The sequence below is a fragment of the Phaseolus vulgaris genome, chromosome 5 (genome assembly GCF_000499845.2).
Source record: "Phaseolus vulgaris cultivar G19833 chromosome 5, P. vulgaris v2.0, whole genome shotgun sequence".
NCBI classification, from domain to species: Eukaryota; Viridiplantae; Streptophyta; class Magnoliopsida; order Fabales; family Fabaceae; genus Phaseolus; species Phaseolus vulgaris.
In genome coordinates this window covers 8,816,543-8,835,054 of record NC_023755.2, presented here as the reverse complement: position 1 = coordinate 8,835,054, position 18,512 = coordinate 8,816,543, and the positions used below count along the sequence as shown (strand labels likewise).

The 18,512-nt window shown below is 34.7% G+C and overlaps 1 protein-coding gene and 1 pseudogene across 1 annotated transcript; both read right to left on the bottom strand.

Annotated features, from left to right (window-relative positions):
• Window positions 1-793: 793 nt before the first annotated feature.
• On the bottom strand, window positions 794-3,695 carry LOC137835087 (scopoletin 8-hydroxylase-like; annotated as a pseudogene).
• A 5,106-nt stretch (window positions 3,696-8,801) lies between these two features.
• On the bottom strand, window positions 8,802-11,670 carry LOC137833930 (uncharacterized). The gene is made up of 4 exons (XM_068642000.1): window positions 11,511-11,670; window positions 11,014-11,072; window positions 9,507-9,620; window positions 8,802-9,404 (listed from the first exon to the last, which is right to left on the bottom strand). The coding sequence occupies exons 1-4, from the start codon at window positions 11,668-11,670 to the stop codon at window positions 8,802-8,804; spliced, it is 936 nt and encodes a 311-aa protein (XP_068498101.1).
• Window positions 11,671-18,512: the final 6,842 nt, after the last annotated feature.

Sequence of the window (18,512 nt, the reverse complement as noted above, 5' to 3'; positions counted from 1 at the left end):
TTTATTAAATATTATTAATATTAGTAAATATTATTAATATTAGTAAATATTATTAATATTATTAAATATTATTAATATTATTAAATATTATTAATTTTTTAAAATATTATTATTTTTAATACATATTATTAATATTTATAAATATGAAAGATTTTAAAATTCATAAATTTACATATTTTTTCAATTTATTCATCTTCCTCTGATAATGTAAAAAACCACATTATAGTTTATCTCTTTAATTAACCACACTTGTAAATCACAATCAATTCATATAAAGAGTTCCAATTATATATGACTCTAGAAACTTATTTTGCATACACCTCAATAAATTGATTTTTAACCAATTTTCTTGATTGTTTATTCTTAGAATTGTTTTTTTTTTTATATATATAAAACTAGTTTTGTAGTTTATTTAAATGGATCACATAAGTTTCACCGGTTTTCATTCGATGTGGTGTTAGTTTTTAATGTAATTGATATTATGAGTTTACTTCTTTTTTTTTATCAGCGTTTAGGGTTAATAGAAATAACCTGATTCATTACGAATGGAGATCAGCCTTTTCAATTTAGAGTTTTGCAGAAAGAGAAAAGCATCAAAACAATGCTTACAGATTATTTGATTTCATTTTTTTCACTTATATTCTGTTCTCAAAATCACACATTTCGCTCACTCATCACATACATTATTTCATCTCCTGTCATAAATCTTCTTTCTTTGAGGGTGTTTATAGAAAGCTTATGAATCATTTAGGGTGCTTTCAAGCCATCTTTATCCTTATAGGGACATATAACCTTTATTAAGAGTGAAAAGTGAAGGTTTTATTCCTGAAACGTTGAAATGAAAAAGGAAATACAAAGTTGTGATTATTGATACTAGTTGATCCTTGCAAAATCAAGAGACTTTTTTCCAGCATGAGCATTCCCAAAGAAATTGTTCATGTAGTCCTGGAGCACAACTTGTCTGTAACGGGCCAACCCATCTTTCTCCACCACCTCTGCCAATGGACCTATCCTTTCTGTAGCTTTTGGCATTGTAAACACTGGAACTGATACCCTGGATTCGCTGCTAGTTGTCCTCACTCGGTGTTCAGCACTCTTATACTTCCCATTGCTCAGTATCTTACATTAATTAACACAAACAAAGCACGGTATCACAAACACAAAATACTATATATATACACTGAACATGTAAAACTTTTCTAATTATGCAATCATAAACTATGTTGAATACCAACAAGTTGTTCTTTCCGAGTTATACTGAACTCTTAAAGTTTCAAGTTCCAATATGGTATTATTGGGATGCGAGACAGTGACTAGTCAAATTTTCTAACGATTAGTGAATGACATGGTTAAAGAAAATTACCAAATGGGAATAGTTAATGTAAATAATAATTTCTAATAAATTAGTACTGCAAAATTTAGTTCATCTGTATATACTAATCAGAAGTTGCTTTATAAAAACTATGAGCTACAACACTTGCAACTCCTGCAAGGTGGAATAGGTCCAGCAGTAGAGGGCATTCAATTACTTGAATACTTTTGTCAAAAGAACTCATATTGCTGGATTTTTACTTATTTGGTGTAGGCTTTTGAGCATGGTCCAAAACTAAAGTTGCAAACTTGGTGCAGTTTTAATATATCAGAAGGGTTTTATGATCAATTTTGGAGTTAGGGAGCTAGATTAGGAGGTGTGAGTTGTAAATTTTATAGTCAACCTTTAGGTTTTGTTCGTTTTGTAAGCTAAAATATGCTACTAACACTTTTTTTTCATAACATCATTTAAATACTCAATTTCTGTCTATTTTTTACTCTATGCTGCTAGAAAGAATTATCTTCTAGTATTAAAATGGATTTTGATTATTTTTAAAATTTAATCTTCAAAAGAGAAGAGGATATAAATTTAAATACTACATCATTATGAATTATATGATGGGATTATCATTAAAAAATTATATTTGAGTTGAAATTCATTTAAAGAAAAATTATAAATTTTAACAAATTTCATATTATACAAAGGTATGGTAGTAGATTAAATAAAAATATTTCTAAATATTTTTGACTATATAAGATTTATTTTTTATTTCTATAATCATAATAGAAATTTATACAATAAATTTTGAGTTTTTAAAAAGTTATTGTTGGTGTTTTTTTAATCTTATGTTGAAACTGTATTAAAATTGTTAAAAATTCAATAAATAATTAAATATTTTATCGATATTAGTATTAATGTCTAAATATTTTACCAATACATGTACTAATGTGGAATACTTAAATACTTGAAGATGCGCATAAGGACACACCAGTTAAGAAGTGTCTCCGACTTTAACCCCTTATTACTTTTAGTAGTGTTTAGAATTTAGGATAACAAACCTGTAAAGTATCACCAATATTAATAACAAGAGCTCCAGGGATTGGTGGAATTTCCAACCACTCTTCTTTGTCAGCATCATTTTGTTGGTCCACTTTGACATACAAGCCTCCAATGCCATCTTGGAGCAGCACTGTGATAGCTCCCATGTCAGAGTGACGCCCAACTCCCACTGTCAGATCTGGATTAGGGCATGCTGGATAGTAGTTCATGTTAACCATCTTCATTCCCAGAAGGCTCTCCATTTCTGAATCTTTCAGTGTAACCCCAAGCTTACCAATCAAGGCTTCCACAATGTCTCTAACCATCTTAGTTGATAACTTCAAATACTCAAGTGCAACTTCCCTAACAATACACAAACAAAATTAATTTAAACCCTTCATATTATTTATGCACTTTTTAATCAATTTCTTATAGTTTACCATAAATTTGTTGTCTCTATTTGAATTAATTAGACTTTCATCCCTAGATAAAGTGTTTAGATGAAAATTTAAAATGGAAAAATATTATTATAAGAAAATTTCACTCTAGGTCAAATTTTGTAAATAAAAACAGTAGTTAAAATGAAATATCTTACTAAAGTTAATCATTCAAGTTATTTTAAAGATTCATTAAAAAACTTCATTAATGATATGATTATGTAAAATATTTCTCATGATATTACAAAGTATAAATATAAATTAGTAGAATGGAATATGGCTGAGGCCAATACGAAGAAAAAAAAGAGTAGAAGGAAGATCATACTTGCACTGATTAGGCCAATATTGAAGAGCTTCTTCTTCACTGCTAAATGTCATGCTGATATAGTCTTTCCATTCCAAGGCCTTCTCTTTCTCTGGCACAAAGCTGTCCCATATTTGACCCTAGGGCTTGGGCTCACCCCACTGCAGTAAACAGCTTTCTTTTCTGGTGGCAAACTGAAGAATGTGTGTGCTGCATCTTTAAGTGATTCCAACAACTCCAAAGGCACACCATGATTCACCACCTGAAAGAAGCCAAGAGTCTCAGCTGCTCTAGCAATCTCATCCACCACTTTCTCATGCTCAGCTCCATTCAGCTTTGACAAGTCAATGGGTGGATCATCACATACCCCTGAATCATGCTTCCTGATTCGTTCCCTTGGAGGTTGTATGTACCTCTCTGGCACCTCTGACACACCTGAGTCTACCAAACCTTTCACACCATTGCCATCTCTCACCACAAAATCATACAATGAGTTTGAGGAGTTGAAACTTGGAGCCATGTGGCTAAGTGAAGTGTGAAGTTTCCTTATAGGCTAATTGTTTGTGCAAATCAAAGTTCAGTAGAAATTGGTACGATCTAGTGGCAGTGGCCAGTCCCTATATATACATATATTGGATCTGTTAATATGAATAAAGAAAAACTCTTTGTTGAGCAAGATTCAGGGCTTCCAAGAAAGTAAACGTATTAAAAAATCAACCATTAGGGTATAGTAATAGAGTATGTATTATGTATATAATAATAAATATCCTTCACTACTAAAATCAATTTAATGGAACTTGAATGAACTAGAAGTAGGTCGAGTTCAACGGGGAAAAATAATGAGAGGAACAAAATAATTATGACTATTTTTTACTTACAATTCGTTTTAACTTTTGTTAGTTGGATTATTCAGAACTATATTTAACCAAATTTTTTTCAGATTCAAATATTTGGCTTCAAGCTATCTTCAAACTACAAGAAAAAAAACTTGATTAAATGTAGATAATAATTACCCACCAACTTTAACTTTTTTTTTCGTATGTAAATTTAATTTATCCACTACTTTGTCCGTATTATTTTAGATAAACTGAAGTAGGCCTGAAAAAGTAATGATTTAATGTAGTTACCACCAATAAAGTTGGTGGGAAAAGATAAGACAAGGTTAATATAATTTAAGTGGGTAAAATTAAAAAAATGTGGGAAAAGATAAAACATAGGTAATATAATTTAGAGATGGGTAAAATTAAAAAAATTCCACCAGAGCCCTTTTTTTTCGAAAATTTTAAAATGCCTTGGTTTCAAATATGGAAAGTGCACGGTGTGTATTGAATTGAAAATCCAAAGCATTTAAATAAAAAAACATTACCCAAATAAGAACACCTTTAAACCTCGTTCCAAATCAATCCCAAATCCAACTCTGCACTTCGTTCCCAAATCAAAGTTCTGAACTTCAAGTTTATTTTATTTTTTATTATTAATAAAATTAATAAATAAATGTAGAATATTTTAAGGACGTTACAATCCAACTAATCTTTGAATCTTATCTTTCTATTATGTTGTATACTCAAGTTACTATCGGATTGTCGAGAAGACGACATGACCCGAATAGTTGAGAAGGTCGAATCATTCTTCTAATCCGAACACAACCCATAAACTTATAATTAACTGTAATTAAACCATAATTAATGATAAACCATGACTAAGTCACAGTTGGATCCTTAGTTGGACCCATGCAAGCCCACAAAAGTCGAAGCACACCCAAAAAGTATAAATATTAGAGGGGACCCCCGAACCAAAGGTAATTTTTCACTCTCAACTCACCTGCATATTGTACTCGGAGTAACTTGATCGTCAAAGTGTTTTCACAAGTATTCCCATTTGGCTTGGAGAAAGGAAGAACCAACAAGAGACAACCACACTTGAAGGCCGAGAAAACAGAAAGACAAAAAAAGGAGTCACTCTGTTAGAATCTCGACCTTGTAAGAACAAAGTCCATCTTATATTTATAATATATATATATATTATATATCTATTTTGACAATATCGTCTTTTTAGGTTAATAAGTAAAAAACATTTTGTGACGGTGATCAATCCACACTAATTGAGTGGCAGTACCAAATTATATATAAAAGATGTGAAGTTTTTAAAATGGAAGTTTGTGATGGTAACTTATCATTAATAGAAATAGTCATAAATTGTTGAAAAATAATTAGTGACATTTTATGTGACAACAGCTGAATTGTCACAAAAATATCTTTTATGGGAAGAATAGATCGTTTAAGTAAATGTGGGAAAAAAATATTAAAACTAATCTTTTTTTATCAGCAATGAATAAATGAATTAAGGGGACACTCCAGCGGTGTCTCAACCCTTATACACCCAAACGTCCAAGCTATACAAACATTGGGAACGACCAAAAATGCCTTGAACAAACTCAAGGCAGCAACATAAACATATTATTCCTGGGTCAAAAAACTAAAAAACTAGAGCAACCAAATCCAACAGGAAGCATATAACAAATTCTGTAGTTGTAAGCCTATTAGTGGCCTTATGTCTATAGCTCATATTGGTCTTTGGCCAACAATCCAGCTTCAGCGCGCCGAACCTTTGCCAGGTTGCCCAATATTGTTCACAACAGAGTACCTGTTAGTATGCAACAACTGAAATCTAAGATAGCACACATCTCATAATAGTATACACTCCCATCGATTGTTGAATCACCATAACCTGCTCCTACCTATTTACTTACCCTTCCTAGACCCTTCTATTACCAAATTGCATCAGCCTTGCATAGAATGGTTCCTATGCTAGCAGAGCTGAACTAACAACACTGTTATTGGTTTTCTAGCATAATAAACTTAAACTTAAACTGCCTAGGCAGCACCCCTACCATCCCTTCCAAACCTGCTTAGCCTCTCATAAAACCATTACTCTTCACTTCTTTATTGACCATCTAGTTGACTAAATGGCAAAACTCCTACAACTTCTTAACCTACACCACAACTACCTTCACTTCATGGCAGCTATAGGCAACTATACCTCCTGAGAACCCCATCCATGTAGAGCTTTCAATCCTCCAACACTACAAGAACATGCTGCATCATACTAAGACCTATTGTGAAAGCATCCCTCTCTATGTATTTCAACTTTCATGAACTTTCCTTGGGCCTTCAAGCCACCTATAACATCAGCTGCAGAAAACCGAGGACACCAGCTCTTCATCCGATATAAACAACACTCGCAAACATATGGACCCAAGCAAAAGCTATTCATATAGAAAATCATAACCTAGAACACCAAAGAGACAACGTAACCGTCAACTATAGCTACTTAGCACATATGAATCATCTAGAGAGCTATCTAGGCTATACCTTTAGGCCCAGTTTCTCCACTTCCAACAGAAACCCTTCTTCAGCGCTCTACTCAACACCAAAGACCAACTTCCATTTCCAACAAATGACATAAGACTAGTGCGTAACATTCCCCTACACCTACGTCAAAAACATCTCAGAAGAAAAATTGTGCAACCTGCTTCCTACTTAAAACTTCTAATGCATATAATTGGGTTAAGAACCCAATTGATGAAGGAGTAGTTAATTGAATGCACCTTGTGCTTCATCCAGAGCCATGACTTGAGTTGAGCCTTCTGGAAAACCTCCTCCACATCAACTATCCCTTGCTAGAAAATAATCAGATTCCTTTGTTCCCAAATGCATCTAATAACATTTGCCCAGACACCTTTCTATACCAGATTTTGTTTGTTACTAGCTTAGAACAAGTAAAAGCTTTGAAAGTGCATCTTTAAATCATTTTGTTGGACAAAAGAGATACCTATTCATTTAAAGCACAAAGACCAAACTCGTTGAGCGTGTTTGCACTCCAAGAAAAAGATGTTGGCATGACTCTTCCTCTAACTGACACAAAGGACAAATCGTAGAGTTCATCAACACCCATCTCTTGCTCAAGCACACTCTTGTAGGAATTCTACCCATCATCACCCTCCAAGCTTTCGTTGTTGCATTTGGGAATGCCTATGCCTTCCACAATAGTTTATACACTTCGGAATGAGGACCTCTAACATGCTTAGCTAGGCACCAATATGCGGAGTTCACGAAAAACATCCCTGGTATGTCCTTCCCCCACACTTGAGTGTCCTTGACATTCTTTTTCAAAGTGACCCTAGATAAAAGCTTGATAAGGTCTACTTCCATTGGAGACTCCCACTCAAATTTGGCACGCCTCCACCTCCACTCTGAGTTAATCCATTCACCAACCTCGCCTACTATTTGACCCTGGTTTAAGGACAGGGAGGTACAGTCGTGGGAACATGGATTTGAGATCAACACTTCCAACCCACACCTCTTCCCAGAATTTTGCTTTGTCTCCACATCCTAGTTCCCATCCTAACTCTTCTTGAAACCACCATTTACCTCATCCTCCTTACACATTTTAGAAAGGTCTCTCCACCACCAATATTGGAATTTGACAAGTATTTGACCGCTTTCAAGCTTCAGATTGTACTTTGAACCCAAAAGCTCCTTCCACGTTTCGTTCTCTTCAGATATACAACGCCATCTCCATTTAGCTTGGAGGGCATGATTGAACATACGTATATCCCTACAGCCCAAACCTCCTCCTCTTTTGGTTTGCATACGTCTTTCTAGCTTACCCAGGAAATTGGCTTATTCACCTTCCCCCACCCCCACATGAACCTCCTTTGAATGTTGGTAATCCTTTTACAAACTGACTCTGGTGCTCTAAGCAGAGATAGATAGTACAAAGGTACAACAATTAAAACAGAATTAATAAGACAAATTCTCCCCAAGGATAAGAACCTCCCTTTCCATACCCTGAGCCTTGATTTTAGCTTATTAAGAACAGGTTCCAAAAACTGCTTTTTCCTTGGGTTTCCTCCCATTTCAAGGCCCAAATACTTGAACGGTATCCCCATCTGAGTATAATTCAAAGTCTTAGTGAAACATGTTACTGCATTGCTTTGAACATTAATGTCTGCTAACTTTGACTTATGGAAGTTAATCTTCAAGCCTGAGGCTAGCTCAAAACCCTCAAATGGCCTTCAAAGTTAACACATTGTTGAGGGTGTCTTCACAAAGGAATAGAGTATCATCCGCAAATTGGAGAATACACATTTTTATCTCATTACATCCAATTTTGAGGTTCGTCAACAAATTGGCCTTCAAAGCTTGTCTTACTATCCCAACAAGGCCTTCTGCAACCACTAAGAAAAGAAAGGGTGCTAGGGGGTCGCGTTGCCTCAGCCCTCTTGTTGGCTTAAACTCCTCCGTAGGGCTCCCATTAACCAACACAGACACAGAAGCGGATTCCATGCATCCGAATCCAGGAGATCCACAAGTTGTGAAACCCCATCTTGAGCAGCATATCATATAAAAAATTTCCATCTAACCGAGTCATATGCTTTCTCGAAGTCCACCTTTAGACAAATCCTGTTTCTCCCTTTTTTTGCTGAGATCCTCCACCACTTCATTAGTCATAAGCACACTGTCTAAGATCCATCTACCCTTTAGAAAAGCTAATTGGCTTTCATCTATAACTGCGGGAAGCACCTTCTTCAATCTACCGGCCAAAACCTTTGATATGATTTTATAAGACTCCTACTAGTGAGATGGGTCTATACTACTCAAGCTTAAAGGGGTCCCTGACCTTAGGGATTAAAGCAATGAACGAAGCGTTACAAACCTTTCGGGATAGACCTAGTCATATGAAACAGAGGCAGTGTTGCTATTATCTCATCTTTTATAAACTCCCAGCTCTTCCTGATGAAGTTGAAGTTAAAATCATCTGGTCTAGGACTCTTTGATCCTTCACACTGCCACATTGTGTCCCTTATCTCTTCCTCAGTGAACATAGCTACGAGGCTCTCATTTTCTATCGGTGTTAAAGACTTAAACTCGACTTCATGCAGCCTTACCCCTAGGTCTTTCATAGCTCTGAATCTAGCTTCGAACAACTTTTTTGCCTCTACACGGACTGTGCTTGGTTCCTCACACCATTGGTCCCCAACCTTAACACCCTTCACTTCGTTCCCGAGCCTTCTCCACCTCAAAGATGAGTGGAAGAACCTAGTACAAGAGTTCTCATTAAACCAACTTGCTCTAGCCTCTTGACAGATAAGGGATTCGAGTTTCTTATCGTTCTCTACCAGACGGCTTGCCAGCTCCATTCTTTTCAACCTTTCGCTTTCCCCTAAGCCCCCATTGCAATCTTGGCAGTCTAGATCCTCCAATTCCTGTAAAATCCTCCTCTTGGTGTTATCAAGGTTACCAAACACATCCTTGTTCCATAACTTTAGATCAAACTTGAGAAGTTTCAGTTTTTCTTTGAGTTTCGTTATTTCATTCCCCCGGACTAAGTAGGACTGTCATTTATCCTTCACCATCCTATTAAAACCCCTTTCCAAGAACCAAGCATCAATAGATCTGAAGGGTTTGGGACCCCAGTCCTTCTCCACAGACTTAACCACCAGTGCACAATGATCAGATATTTCCCTCTGTAGAACATATTGTTCACTCATGGGCCAAAGTTGTAGCCATTCTTCAATAACAACACTCTATCAATTCTACTCTTAGTCGTTCCATCAGGTTTGAACCACGTAAAATTCTTGCCTACAGAGATAAATCTAGTAGAGAATTGGAATCAATGAAGCTATTAAAGCCAATTAGCTCACTTGACTGTTCGCCCCTGCCCCTGATACCTTTCCTTTTCGTTCTACTTCTCACGGCATTAAAGTCACCACAAAAACACCATACTGGTTCTTGAGAGGCCAATTAGCATTAGAGAGCTCCTTCCAAAGAGTCTTCTTACCACTCAAGGTGCAAGGAGAGTATGTTAGAATGGATGGCTTTAAACTAGAGGGGGTGAATTGTATAAAGAGGGTTTTCGAAAACTTTTAAGTCAAGAATAAAATTATCTCAAGAAACAATTGATAAGGAATCCAGTTAGCCAAAACAGTAAGCAAAAATAGCAGTACCAGAAAAAACAATTGGTTTGTTTTCGCAGAAACAATCGGTTGTTTATACCAGCAAACAAATATCAAAAACTGAATTTAAAGAGATTAAGGATAGAGAGAATGCACACACATGTTTATACTGGTTCACTCTAAACCCAGAGCTACATCCAATCTTCTCAGAAACCACTGAGGAATCCACTAAGCAATCCACACCTTGATCACTTACACCACAACCAAGAAAGTGACCTTGATCCCCTCAAGACACACACTTCTCTTGGCCAACACACCAACACTAAGATTTGCTTGATCTTGATCCCCTCAAGAACACACCACAAATCTCAGCAAACACAGGAAACGAAACTTGTTCAACAAAGTACAAGGATTACCACTTGTTACAGAAGATAATCTGAAATCAATACAAGCCAAAATCCTATTCCACATACTTTGATCAATCATCAATCACAAACTCTAAGCAATCCCAACTCTTTTGAAAAACTCAAAATCTGTATCAAAATCTTATTACTCAAATCTATTTTTCTGAATTTATTCAAAGATGTTGTTTGTTATCAAAGCATTTAAGGATTGGTCAAAGCATTTAAAGACTGGAGCATAAAGCAGTTAAATCATTTAAAGCTCAGTCAAAGATAAAACAGTTTTTCTGTTATGGTACCAAAACAAACAATCGGTTGTTTCCTCGAATCAATCGGTTGTTTTTGGTTTTAACAGCTCAACCATTTGAAAAACAATTTTCAATCTTTTCTAAAAACATCTAAGTATAAACAATCGGTTGTTTCAACAAAACAATCGGTTGTTTTTAACTTAGTTTGAAAAACATTTTTCTTTCAAAAAGATTGAGAATGCCTATGCTTTGGATTCAATCAAGAGGTGGATTACAATACACAATCTACCCCATATCCTAAACTAAAAACAGCACAGCAACAGCAAACACAGCCAAGCCTTCAACATCCTTCAAAGGGTTTGGATTCTTCAAAGCTTGAACATAAAAAAACATAAAAACTGAAATCAAACACACAAATAGCATAAATCTCCCCCTATTTGTCTTCACAAATAGGACAAAAAGAAGAGATAAAACAAGATAATTGTTTTGATTACATCAGAATTAAAAAAAAAAACTGATATAACCACCAAAAACAATCGGTTGTTTCGATACATCAACCAGTTGTTTTTCTTCATTCATCATCGTTAGCAAACTGAACGTCAAAGATTTGGTTCTGGACAGCTTCGATTTGTTCATCTAGAGTCATGAAGCGTGCATCCATGCTGTCAAACCTGTTGTCAATCCTCTGGAAATTGCTGACACCAGAGATCATGGAGATTTCTTTGATTCTCCGCAAAGCTATCAAGCCTATTTACCATGAGTCTCTCAAAAGGAGACATGGTTTTGCATCCTTTCTTCTTGATTTCCAGCACCAGCACTAGGTCCAGCATCTTGATAATCTTCAGGTGGATCTTCATGTTGAACTTGCATATCAGCATGTTCATCTTGATCAAGATCAGCAACAACACTAGATGAGGCACCAAGGTCACCATCTTTGCTAATCCATTTGCCACCTACTTTGGTAAAACCCATTTTGCTGAGTGATCCATTGTTCAACTCTTGAGTTGACTTGACCAACTCAGATGTTTCATCTTCAAGGTTCACTTCAAAATAGAGTAGAAATTTAGATACCAAAACAACATATGGATAGTGATAGTCACTTAACCTCATAGCCTTTTGCATGTGCTCTTTGATGATGTGGATCCAATTGATTTTTGATCTTCTTCATGATGCAGAAGATATACACCAGATCTTCCTCAGTGAGCACTGAATGATTGCTCCCCCTTGGAGTTAGAATCCAAGTCACAATGAGGGATAGCAACCTTTCATCAAGCTTTAGACCTCCAACCGAGCATGTTCTAACTTGAGGCATGTTGATTCTTCAAGCAACTCTTGTAGTATTGGATTTTGTTGAAATCCTCCACTACTCCAAGGTTTCCCTAGTTATTCTAAGACCAGAGAACTTGAGACCAGCAACAGCAGCCCATACCTCATGGGTTATCTCCATGTCTACACCTTTTACATGAGAAATTAGATTGTTTTCCCTCAAACTTGAGATTTGTGTAGAACACCCTTATTAAAATGTGGGTAGATGTTTCCTTTCATCTCCGGGAACTTTCTGAGAGATTGATCTTTGAGCAGCCTCCTTACATTATCAAGCTTTTGACTTTTCAGCCAATCAAAGCACATAACCTTGGGGTTGTTTATCTTTTTGATACTTGTTTCATACCTATACCTCTCAATAAGATCATTGTCTCCAGAAAACCAGCCTTCTAGCCTTCCTCCAGACCTTACACCTCTGGTTTTGACTCTCTTTGAGGTGCGAGGAGTTGATTTCATGATGGCAGAGAAGAAAATAGAGAAAAGCTCACTTCACAGATTTTGCTTAAGAGATGTTGCAATTGGTTGTTCTTGAGGAAGAGATCAACTGCAACAGATTTTATAGCAGTAAAAGAATCAAAATAGCATTCAATGATATGAGTGGGTACCAGATTTTCAGAGAGAGAGGACTTGACCCTGCCCTACACAGAAAACGTCATAAAAAGTTGAAAATCACATGGTCTTCACATGTGATCTTTGATAGTCATTAAGGCTCTTGAATTTCCAAGATTTTGGAATATATTCCTTTATGACTGTTGTAACTTCTCTCTGAACGTGATCAACTTTCAACACAGGTTCTTTGACCAAGGATTCTCTCTTTAAATTGATCTGCAAACGGATAGAAATTCAAAATAGAAATTAAATTGATTTCTTCACAATGCTGTCAGACTCAAAACAATCAGTTGTTTCCGAAGAAAACAATCGGTTGTTTTTCTGCAGCAGTTAAAATTGATTTTGAAATTTAACCATGAGCAGAAAGAGTTCAAAGCAAATGAAATTAAGAATTTTAAAGAAGATTTTTAACCATGAGAAAGAACTTTAAAACAGAAATTAAGAACAGAGAAAGGAAAGTCTTATCCTTATGTTATTTCTTCAATGAGCCATGTGCTTTATGATCAAGAACTGTTGAGGGCCTTTGGACAGATGCAGAGCATTGATTCAGCTTCAATGATGGCCTTTTTCTTCCAAGAACTTGATCACATGACTTAGTCCTTCACAATTCTTTAGAATTCCTGCACAAGCATGAGTTCAAGCAACAAGATTTGGTCCCTTCACAAATATGGGTCCAATTGATTTCTTTTTCTCATTTGAAACCTCGCACCCTTTAGGAATCCATTTCATGTAGCCTCTAGGAATAGAGAATTTTCTTATTTTGAAGAATCTAACCGAATGGCCCTTTTTCATGCATAAAAGCATGTAACAACCGGTTGTTTCGATTTAACAATCTGTTGTTTACTGGCTTTCTTGAAAAAAAAATTGAAAACTTATCTTGTTGGTTATGTGGATTGAAACCTAAACCAGCCTTTCCAAAAACACAGCTTTGAGATGCCAAGACATTCTCAAAGTTAGATTTCCCCTTTGAAAGCTTGTCCACAGTTTCAACAAGATAATGAACCTTTTTCTCAAGATTTTCACAATTTTCGCAAATGAGAGTGTCACACTTGCAAGAAGAATTTTTGAAATGATTTTCCAGATTTTTGAAATCATTTTTAGATTTTTCAATCTCATCTTCAAGTGATTTCACTCTCTGTTCTAGCCAGGTGTTAAGTTCTTTCAATCGGTTGTTTGAAAGAACCAATTGATTAGCTTCATAATGAGTTTCTTGAAAAGCTTCAAGCAATTCACTATAATTTTGTTCATTTAGAGAAGCACATGAACTTACCTCACTTGAGCTGCAGGATTCATCATCATTTTCAGCAACCAAACAGATGTTTGCTTTCTCATCTTCACTTGATGAAAAACTTGATGATGATACCTCATTTTCATCCCAAGCTATGTAGGCTCTCTTTGTCTTGCCTTTCTTTTCTTTGTAGCTAGGCTTTTTCTCCTTGCTCTTGTTTGGACAATCTGCCTTTATATGACCTTGCTTAGGGGTGGCAAAGCGGGCCAGCCCGCCCCGCATTGGCCCGCCCCGCGCTTGGCCCGCAAAAATGCGGGTCGGGTTGGCCCGCCCCGCAAAATTATTGCAGGCTAGAATTTTCAACCTGCCTCGCATAAGAGCTAGCCCGCGATCTTTTTTTTTTTAAATTAAATATATATTTTTTTTATATTTTGTTCTTAAAAAAATTGTCAAATTAAACCTATATATTTGTTACTATCAAACCTAAATTCTTTTTCTTCCTTTTCAAACATAGTCAAACATCAAAACATTAAACATTAAGATAAATATCAAATATCACTATTCTTCCACTTCCAAAACATTAAAAATACCTAATTCCAAAACATTAAACATAAACATAAACATTAATTCAAAAACATTAAACATAAACATTATTGACGAGATTGTGTTGTGTTTCTTTCTTTGAAATTTTGTGAAAACCTAATTGTGTTGCCTTGCTGCTGCTAAGTGCCAATTTTTTTTTCTTGCGGCTTAGCGGGCCAGCCCGCCCCGCCCCGCTGCTGGCCCGCGCGGGTTGCGGGCTAATGCGGGTTAGCGGGTTGAAAAGGTCAGTCCGCCCCGCGTTTTTTATCAGCGGGTCGCGGGCTGGCCCACACGGCCCGTCCCACTTTGCCATCCCTAACCTTGCTCACCACAACCAAAACAAGTATAGTTATTGGAATTAAAATCATTGGATTTCTTGTTTCCATACCTATCTTTGTTGTTGTCCTTGTTGCGGTTTCTCTTCAAGAATTTGCTGAACTTTGACAGCAAGCTAAGGTTTTCCTCATCACTATCATCACTGGATTCTTGTTTTCCTTTGTGCTTGGATGCTTTTAAGGCTATGCTCCTTATGTGTTTGTCTTCGCTTTCTTGAACATTGGGTCTATTCATCTCTAACTCGTGTTCTCTAAGCTTACCAAACAAAGAAGCCATACTTAATGATGTTAGATCTTTAGATTCGGAAATAGCAGTTACCTTTGGTTGCCATGCTCTATCAAGACATTTCAAGATCTTGATGTTCAGCTCTTCCTGTTTAAAGGTGTTGTCAAGGCTCATGAGATGATTGATGATGTGAGTGAATCTTTTTTGCACCTCAGCAATTGTTTCACCTTTAAGCATTCTGAACATCTCATACTCTTGGATTAGAGTATGCTTCCTAGCTCTCTTTACCTCATTTGTACCTTCATGAGTGACTTCCAAGGTGTCCCACATTTCTTTTGATTATTTGCATTGAGAGACCCTGAAAAACTCATCAGAATTTAAAGCAGAGGTTATTATATTTTTGGCAATGCAATCGAATTTGGCCTTCTTGCTTTCTGAATCAGTCCATTAAGACCAAAGCTTTTCAATGACAAATCCATCTTTTTCAAACTTTGGGACAAAAGGACCATTTTCAATTGCATCCCAAATTCCTTTGTCAAGAGATTTCATAAATATTTTCATTCTTACTTTCCAAAACTGGTACTTCAAACCGTAAAACAGAGGTGGTCTGTTGATTGAAGCACCTTTCCCAAAAGGTAGTCTATCAGCCATTTTAAAAAACAGTTTTAGGATCAACTTGAATAACTTTCAAGAACCAAGCTCTTGATGCCAAATGTTAGAATGGATGGCTTTAAACTAGAGGGGGGTGAATTGTTTAAAGAGGGTTTTCGCAAACTTTTAAGTCAAGAATGAAATTATCTCAAGAAACAATTGATAAGGAATCCAGTTAGCCAAAACAGCAAGCAAAAACAGTTGTACCAGAAAAACAATCGGTTATTTCGTAGAAACAATTGGTTGTTTATACCTGCAAACAAATATCAAAACTGAATTTAAGGAGATTAAGGATAGAGAGAATGCACACAGATGTTTATACTGGTTCACTCTAAAACCCAAACTACATCCAGTCTTCTCAGAAACCACTGAAATCCACTAAAGCAATCACACCTTGATCACTTACACCACAACCAAGAAAGTGACTTGATCCCCTCAAGACACACACTTCTCTTGGCCAACACACCAACACTAAGATTGCTGATCTTGATCCCCTCAAGAACACACAGCAAAATCTCAGGAAACACACAAACGAAAACTTGTTCAACAGAGTACAAGGATTACACTTTTAGAAAGATAATCTGAAATCAATACAAGCTAAAATCCTATTCCTCACACTTTGATCAATCACAAACTCTAAGCAATCTCAACTCTTTGAAAAACTCAAAATCTGTATTCAAAATCTTATTACTCAAATCTGTTTTTCTGAATTTATTCAAAGATGTTGTTTGTTATCAAAGCATTTAAGGATTGGTCAAAGCATTTAAAGATTGGAGCATAAGCAGTTAAATCATTTAAAGCTCAGTCAAAGATAAAACAGTTTTTCTGTATGGTACCAAAACAAACAATCGGTTTTTCCTCGAATCAATCGGTTGTTTGGTTTAACAGCTCAACCATTTAAACAGCCAATCCTTCAACATCCTTCAAAGGATTTTGGATTCTTCAAAGCTTGAACACCACTTGTCAACAGAGTAGACATTGACCACAACACACCTACAAGAAATTTTAAATGTTGACCATAAACAACAATAAACCTTTACCCATCAAAGTGATATTCATAACAAAACTTCTTTATGCCACAGGATAATAAGCTTCCACTCCCATCATTTCCTTTATTATGAATCCAACCAACTTTGTTATCTCCCCAAAAGAGAGAAACATCTAGCATGTGAGATCTCTTTAGCTTTTGTTTCTTACACACACAATCTACTTCCTCACTTCCTATAATATGCCTCAAATACCTATTTTATATTCACTTCAAGCCATATAATGCTTAAGAACATTGTCTTGCACCTAAAGGAGATACACTAAGCCTCTATTTTTTTTCTTTAAGAAAACATTCTCTCAAAACGACCTAATTAATGTTTGAGCAAGAATGTTTAAACGTTTATGATTTCATTTAAGTATGTTTCTCAAAATAAAATATAAGAGGCAAGCACTGTGATTTTAAAAGCTCATTTCCTTTTGAATTAATTTTATTTTGGTTGATTTCATTTAATATAAATATAAAAAATAGGAAAGTTAGAATCTCGGGGAATTGTTTATTTAAACAAAATTAAATTTTATTTTCAATAAAGTGTGATTATTTTAAATTATGAAAAATATTTATGTTATCTATTTCTGGCCGTATAATTGTAAAAAATAATTAATACAAGTTTATTGCAAATATTAATTAAAATATTATTAAAATTTGTGTCTTTTAAAGTTAATGTCTTGACTGTTGTGGTTTGAATTATATATATATATATATATATATATATATATAATATTTCAAAGTCATGACTAAAATAAATATAGAAAGATATACCTATAAGGACATTAATTTCGAAAATTATAATAACACTAAAAATCATTAAATAAAATTAGTTTTTGAGACCAAAATAATTGATATTATTTGACTAAATTAGAGACCATTTTATAAACTAAAAAAAATTATAGGTATCTAAAGTAATTTCTATTATCAATAAAAATTTATAAAATAATTTCAAAATTGGTATCTAACCATTAGTTATCAAAGTTTAGTTACCTACCACTTTGTATTCTAAATTAATATCTATTAGTCTTTTAGAAACTAATTTAGAATCTAAAACATTAATTGTTAAAATCTTGGTAGCAAGTTTAGATATCAACTTAAAACTCATTTTATAATTTTTATTAATAATAGAAACCACTTTAGATACAACTCATTTTTTAATCTCTAAATAGTATATAATTTAGTCAATATAGTGACTAATTATTTAGTCTCTCAATTTTGATTACTATTTAATGATTTTCTTGTAGTAATGTAAACTATCCATGAAAGAAAATATATATAGTCTTGAATTACAATTTAGGAAAGACATTTCTAGAAACTTTTTTCTTTGACCATCCTATCAAGAGTAAGTAAAACATACTTATACATTATTCTACTTCTTTTTTCAATCTAACATATTGTCTTTGATTATGCTCTATTTCAAAGTTGAAAGTCGTAGTGTATGGATAAGATATAAAATATTTACTTTATGATTTTATATTATGGTAATATATCAATGATATTATACTCTATTTTTAGTCATTATAATCATTATTCATTACTTTTATTCACATGTTTCATGTTTTAAATGTTAATTTGTTGTAATGAAATAGACAAGAAAACGATCATGAATGTGGTTATTATATTGTATTGGATGTGAAACATAATTATAGGTCATTTGACAAATTCTTGCATGGAAGTAAGTTTGCGCAACTTTTGTATTGAAATTAAGCTTAAATATATTCAAATTTAACTTAAGAACTTTGAAGGACATGATAAGTGCCTACCAAGTACATTTCTTTGAACAATATATGTCACAATTTATGCATATTTTTGTTGGGTCTATAG

Excerpts from the sequence above, each read along its gene's own strand:
- LOC137833930 (XM_068642000.1), bottom strand. The coding sequence starts at position 11,670 with ATGGGTTTTACCAAAGTAGGTGGCAAATGGATTAGCAAAGATGGTGAC. Across the intron at positions 9,621-11,013 it reads TGGCTGTGTTTGCTGTTGCT|AGGGAAATATCTGATCATTG; the intron begins GTGCTGTTTTTA and ends TATGTTCTACAG. Across the intron at positions 9,405-9,506 it reads AAAGGGGTTTTAATAGGATG|GATGTGTTTGGTAACCTTGA; the intron begins GTGAAGGATAAA and ends TTATGGAACAAG.